The 5,996-nt window shown below is 48.1% G+C and overlaps 1 protein-coding gene across 6 annotated transcripts in view; it reads left to right on the forward strand.

The window, feature by feature from the left end:
• LOC117754479 (thrombospondin-type laminin G domain and EAR repeat-containing protein-like) overlaps window positions 1-5,996 on the forward strand; it is a 15,396-nt gene extending 9,400 nt beyond the window's left edge. For 4 of the 6 annotated variants that reach the window (XM_034573347.1, XM_034573348.1, XM_034573350.1 and 1 more), the window contains 6 exons: window positions 42-156; window positions 674-854; window positions 959-1,017; window positions 1,832-2,008; window positions 3,509-3,687; window positions 5,217-5,996. In XM_034573347.1, coding sequence (XP_034429238.1) covers window positions 42-156; window positions 674-854; window positions 959-1,017; window positions 1,832-2,008; window positions 3,509-3,687; window positions 5,217-5,481 — 976 coding nt within the window. In that variant the 3' untranslated portion in view covers window positions 5,482-5,996. Of the gene's footprint in view, window positions 1-41; window positions 157-673; window positions 855-958; window positions 1,018-1,831; window positions 2,109-2,594; window positions 2,704-3,508; window positions 3,688-5,216 lie in introns of those variants that run through there. The other 2 variants (XM_034573349.1, XM_034573352.1) reach the window with 2 other exon arrangements.

The raw sequence follows: 5,996 nt of genomic DNA on the forward strand, positions 1-5,996 counted from the left end.
CCTCTGCATTTCCATGGTTACCCTCACGCCTCCTCCCACAGGGACTCTCTGTCCGGGTCCAGCTTGTACAAATGGAGAAACGGTTCGTTCCAGCTCTACCAGAACATGAGCACTCAGGAGGCTCGAGCCTGGAAACACTTCACTGTGGACGACAAGGTGAGAAACTGACTGTTCAAACAGATTATTGTGAAATGATCACAGATCATTAACATGTAACATAACGACAAAGATACGATGATTGACCCTCAACAACAAAAGCTTCTTAAAAAGAAAAAGATTCTGAAATCCAGAGAATTGGGTCTGGACTTTACCTGCAGTTTGTGTATCACACATGAACAACACAGCAGGAGGTGTGACCTGTGAACACTTGACCTCTGGTTGACCTGTGAACACTTGACCTCTGGTTGACCTGTGAACACTTGACCTCTGGTTGACCTGTGAACACGCGACCTCTGGTTGACCTGTGAACACGCGACCTCTGGTTGACCTGTGGACACTTGACCTCTGGTGGAGAGAGGAGTGGTTTGAAAGGGCCTGAAGAACAAACAGTGTTTAAACCCATTGTGTGGTTCTGTTTGTCTTCCTGTCGCTGTGTTCAGGCCTCTGATTGGTTAATAAAGCAGCAGCAGGCGATGTGAAGACTCTTTAAACTTCCTATTTTTTCGTCCTTCAGATTTTTCTGGTGGTGGCAAACTCCAGGGAGGTGGAGCCTGAGCTGTCCATCATCTATCGCTGGAATCATCGGCGGCGGCGTTTCCTCCGCTATCAGACTCTGGAGACTCACGGCGCTCTGGACTGGGAGGCGTTCAAAATCCACAACCACAGCTACCTGGTCGTGGCCAATCACAGACGAGGTAAACAGGAAGAAGGAATTTCATGATTTAAACAGAATCTAATGTTCCGACTTTTTGGGCGAGTCCTGAACAGCCGATCAAAGAAAAACTGTGTGTGCCCTCAGCTAGAGACTCCAACCACAACATCCAGAGTGTGATCTACAGGTGGAACCCAGACACAAAGGTAACCACGTCCTCACAAACCAGAGGACATCCTTTTCTGTCCTCTCCATCAAGTCCTCTGTTCTGTCCTCTCCATCGTGTCTCCTCCTCTGTTCTGACCTCTCCATCGTGTCTCCTCCTCTGTTCTGACCTCTCCATCGTGTCTCCTCCTCTGTTCTGTCCTCCCCATCGTGTCTCCTCCTCTGTTCTGTCCTCTCCATCGTGTCTCCTCCTCTGTTCTGTCCTCCCCATCGTGTCTCCTCCTCTGTTCTGTCCTCTCCATCGTGTCTCCTCCTCTGTTCTGTCCTCTCCATTGTGTCCTCTGTTTTGTCCTCTCCATCGTGTCTCTTGCTCTGTTCTGTCCTCCCCATCGCGTCTCCTCCTCTGTTCTGTCCTCTCCATTGTGTCCTCTGTTTTGTCCTCTCCATCATGTCTCTTGCTCTGTTCTGTCCTCTCATCACGTCTCCTCCTCTGTTCTGTCCTCTCCATCGCGTCTCCTCCTCTGTTCTGTCCTCTCCATTGTGTCTCTTGCTCTGTTCTGTCCTCTCCATTGCGTCTCCTTCTCTGTTCTGTCCTCTCCATTGTGTCTCTTGCTCTGTTCTGTCCTCTCCATTGCGTCTCCTTCTCTGTTCTGTCCTCTCCATCGTGTCTCCTCCTCTGTTCTGTCCTCTCCATCGTGTCTCTTGCTCTTTTCTGTCCTCTCCATCGTGTCTCCTCCTCTGTTCTGTCCTCTCCATCATGTCTCCCCACTTCTTTCCATCTCTTTCTTGTCCTTCCCTGTCATTGTCCGTCCTCGTCTTTGCTGATGTCTCTCGTCCCTCCCTCTCTCTCTTTAGCTGTTTGAGGTAAACCAGACCCTGTCCACGTCCGGAGCGTACGACTGGGAGTTCTTCACCGTTGGACCGTACCACTTCCTGGTGGTCGCCAACACCTTCGACGGTCAGAGCACGACCATCAGCTCCACGGTGTACGTGTGGTTGGACGGACGCTTCCAGACGTTCCAGAACATCCCGGTCAGTGTCCATCGTCGGGTCTGTTTCAGTAACGCAGCTCAACATCTGGTTCTGGGGCCTCGTGTGGGACGTTCAGATCATGTGACTTCAGCTGGTTGAAGTTTAGGATTTGAGATTTTGAGAATAAAGCTTTTCATGAATCAAAAACAACAAACATGTTTTTCTGACGTTTAATCTTTTGGTTTCATCATTAATTCAATTTTAATTTAATTATTATATAATTCCAATTTCATCGTTGTGACAGAGTCAGATGTTACCGTGATGACGACCAACCACAGATCGAATGAGTGAAACAGTGTTTTTTGTAAGTTTTATTTTTATCAGTCGTGACGTTTTAATCACATGATGTGAATAAACCTGCATCCGACAACAGATCTCACCTGATCTTCGTTTAAATCTCCAGTGTTTCATCAGCCAAACTATTTGTCTGCTTTTTATTTTCATGCTTCAGTCCATCAGGTCTCATCTCAGCCTTTGTTGTGTTTTGCTCTCAGACTGGTCTCACTCTCGTTCCTGTTCAAACACTGACTCTGTTTTGAGTCTATTTGGACGATTCTCACTTTGACTCCAGACCTGAACATTTCAACAGAACAAAAAACACATAAAAACAAAGAAACTAGTTTCAGTTTTTAACCACATCAGTTTACAGTGAACACATGTCAGCAGGTCCTCATATAATAAATCAGTCAGGACGTCCTGCAGTAAAGTCGTGAAACATTAATGAGACGTTCACATGAAAGAAGAGTCATAAAATCACATTTATGCTTTTTTATCTTTTCAGTTTATGAAGCTCTGATTAAAAAGGAAACAAAAACCCTTCAATTAAAATGCAGGAAACCAAAGGAGTGTAATCAGTGTGTGTGTGAGTGTGTGTGAGTGAGTGAGTGAGTGAGGGGGTTTCCAGCTGCAGACAGCTGTTTGGACTCGTCTGATCATCTGACTGAAGAAAACATGTTGAAAAGCTTCTGAGGCTTTAACTTCAGACACGAACATGAAGCACGAGGAGCTCGACCTTCACTGGCGCCCCCGACAGGCTGCAGGAAACATTACAATTGGAACAACAATAGCTTTCTCTTATGAGTGAACTGAGTTTTTAGATTTTTAAATCATGAAAAATGCTTTTAGAGTTTAATGACGTATTTAGAATATCTTAATTGATCATTAAAATGACGTTGTAAAGAACAGAAGTCGTATCGTCCACAGGTGGAGCCGACCTCTGACGTCAGTCTCACGCTGATGTTCACACACAGTGGAACGCACATTTTCTGTTGTTTTTTGGTGGTTTATTGTTCTGTCAAATAAATGTAACAAGTGATGATGATGTCAATAACATCTGCAGGGTTGATCCTCTGGAGAACAGGAAGGAGACAAATAACGTTCAGAATGTTTTTATGCTTCTTGTTTTATTACAAATGAAGCTGCAGCTTCAGGGTTTTCAATATTGATTCATCTGCTGATTATTTTATTGATCAGCTGATTCATACCCTCCTCCCTCTGCAGACGGTGGGAGCCACTGATTGGGAGACGTTTCAGATCGAAGGCCGGTTCTTCCTCGCTGTCGCCAACAGTCAGAAGATTTCTGACCGCGGCCCGAGTCCGTACAGCATCAACTCCACCGTGTACGAGCTCAGTGCGCTGACGCAGACCTTCATCCGCTTTCAGGACATCCTCACACACAGGTGACCCACCTGCTCACTACACCCTCTAGTGACCCACCTGCTCACTACACCCTCTAGTGACCAACCTGCTCACTACACCCTCTAGTGACCCACCTGCTTACTACACCCTCTAGTGACCCACCTGCTCACTACACCCTCTAGTGACCCACCTGCTTACTACACCCTCTAGTGACCCACCTGCTCACTACACCCTCTAGTGACCCACCTGCTTACTACACCCTCTAGTGACCCACCTGCTCACTACACCCTCTAGTGACCCACCTGCTTACTACACCCTCTAGTGACCCACCTGCTCACTACACCCTCTAGTGACCCACCTGCTCACTACACCCTCTAGTGACCCACCTGCTCACTACACCTTCTAGTGACCAACCTGTTCACTACACCCTCTAGTGACCAACCTGCTCACAACACCCTCTAGTGACCCACCTGCTCACTACACCCTCTAGTGACCCACCTGCTCACTACACCCTCTAGTGACCCACCTGCTCACTACACCCTCTAGTGACCAACCTGCTTACTACACCCTCTAGTGACCCACCTGCTCACTACACCCTCTAGTGACCCACCTGCTCACTACACCCTCTAGTGACCCACCTGTTCACTACACCCTCTAGTGACCCACCTGCTCACTACACCCTCTAGTGACCCACCTGCTCACTACACCCTCTAGTGACCAACCTGCTCACTACACCCTCTAGTGACCAACCTGCTCACTACACCTTCTAGTGACCAACCTGTTCACTACACCCTCTAGTGACCCACCTGCTCACTACACCCTCTAGTGACCAACCTGCTTACTACACCCTCTAGTGACCAACCTGCTTACTACACCCTCTAGTGACCCACCTGCTCACTACACCCTCTAGTGACCCACCTGCTCACTACACCCTCTAGTGACCCACCTGCTTACTACACCCTCTAGTGACCCACCTGCTCACTACACCCTCTAGTGACCCACCTGCTTACTACACCCTCTAGTGACCCACCTGCTCACTACACCCTCTAGTGACCCACCTGCTCACTACACCCTCTAGTGACCCACCTGCTCACTACACCCTCTAGTGACCCACCTGCTCACTACACCCTCTAGTGACCAACCTGCTCACTACACCCTCTAGTGACCCACCTGCTCACAACACCCTCTAGTGACCCACCTGCTCACTACACCCTCTAGTGACCCACCTGTTCACTACACCCTCTAGTGACCCACCTGCTCACTACACCCTCTAGTGACCCACCTGCTCACTACACCCTCTAGTGACCCACCTGCTTACTACACCCTCTAGTGACCCACCTGCTTACTACACCCTCTAGTGACCCACCTGCTCACTACACCCTCTAGTGACCCACCTGCTCACTACACCCTCTAGTGACCCACCTGCTCACTACACCCTCTAGTGACCCACCTGCTCACAACACCCTCTAGTGACCCACCTGCTCACTACACCTTCTAGTGACCAACCTGCTCACTACACCTTCTAATAATCAACCCGCTCAGATGTTGTTGATGTTGCTGTTGTGTTTAGTGCGGTCGACTGGGAGTTCTTCACCATCGGAGATGAGAAGTTCCTGGTGGTGGCCAACTCTTACGACGGCAACTCGCACTCTCTGAACAGCGTTGTCTACAGGTCGGTAGTTCCTGTCGAAGTTGACGTCTGTGTGGATGTTGTGTCTTTCAGGTTCTCATCTCTGTGTATTTTGAGTTTTCAGGTGGCAGGGGTACGAGGGATTCGTTCCAGTCCACAGTCTGCCGACGTTCGGCTGCAGAGACTGGGAACACTTCAGCACTGACGAAGGCTCCTTCCTCATCTACTCCAGCGCCACCACCAGGCTCAGCAAGGTCTTCAAACTGAAGACGTACTGAGTGAATCCATCTGCTCTGCTGGGAACACGTCAGACTCTGAGGAGCTTCATTCAGTTTGACCTTTGACCCTGAAAACCAGCGGCTGGACTCGTCATCACCTCTGAACTCTGAACGTTCTCAAACTGAAAATCTACTTTTTATTGAACCTTATAAACGTTGGTTTTCTTCAGAGTCGACTCTTTATCTACAACCTTAAAAATCATCAACAATATACTTGATTTATTTATGTTGCACTTTTATTGTAAAAACTTCAAGTCGTGTTAAGCTCTGCTGATAAGAACAGCGCCCCCCAGTGGGCAAAGAAAGACATTTCCATGGGGAAAAAAACCTGATGAAGGATCATGGAGAATTTCTTTAATCATCGTCAACACTCATGTCATTAAAATGTCTGAATGTTTGGTTTGTGATTAAAGTGAAGTTAATCAAACAGAGAAAAGTGAAA

Source organism: Hippoglossus hippoglossus, chromosome 21 (assembly GCF_009819705.1).
Source record: "Hippoglossus hippoglossus isolate fHipHip1 chromosome 21, fHipHip1.pri, whole genome shotgun sequence".
Classification (NCBI taxonomy): domain Eukaryota; kingdom Metazoa; phylum Chordata; class Actinopteri; order Pleuronectiformes; family Pleuronectidae; genus Hippoglossus; species Hippoglossus hippoglossus.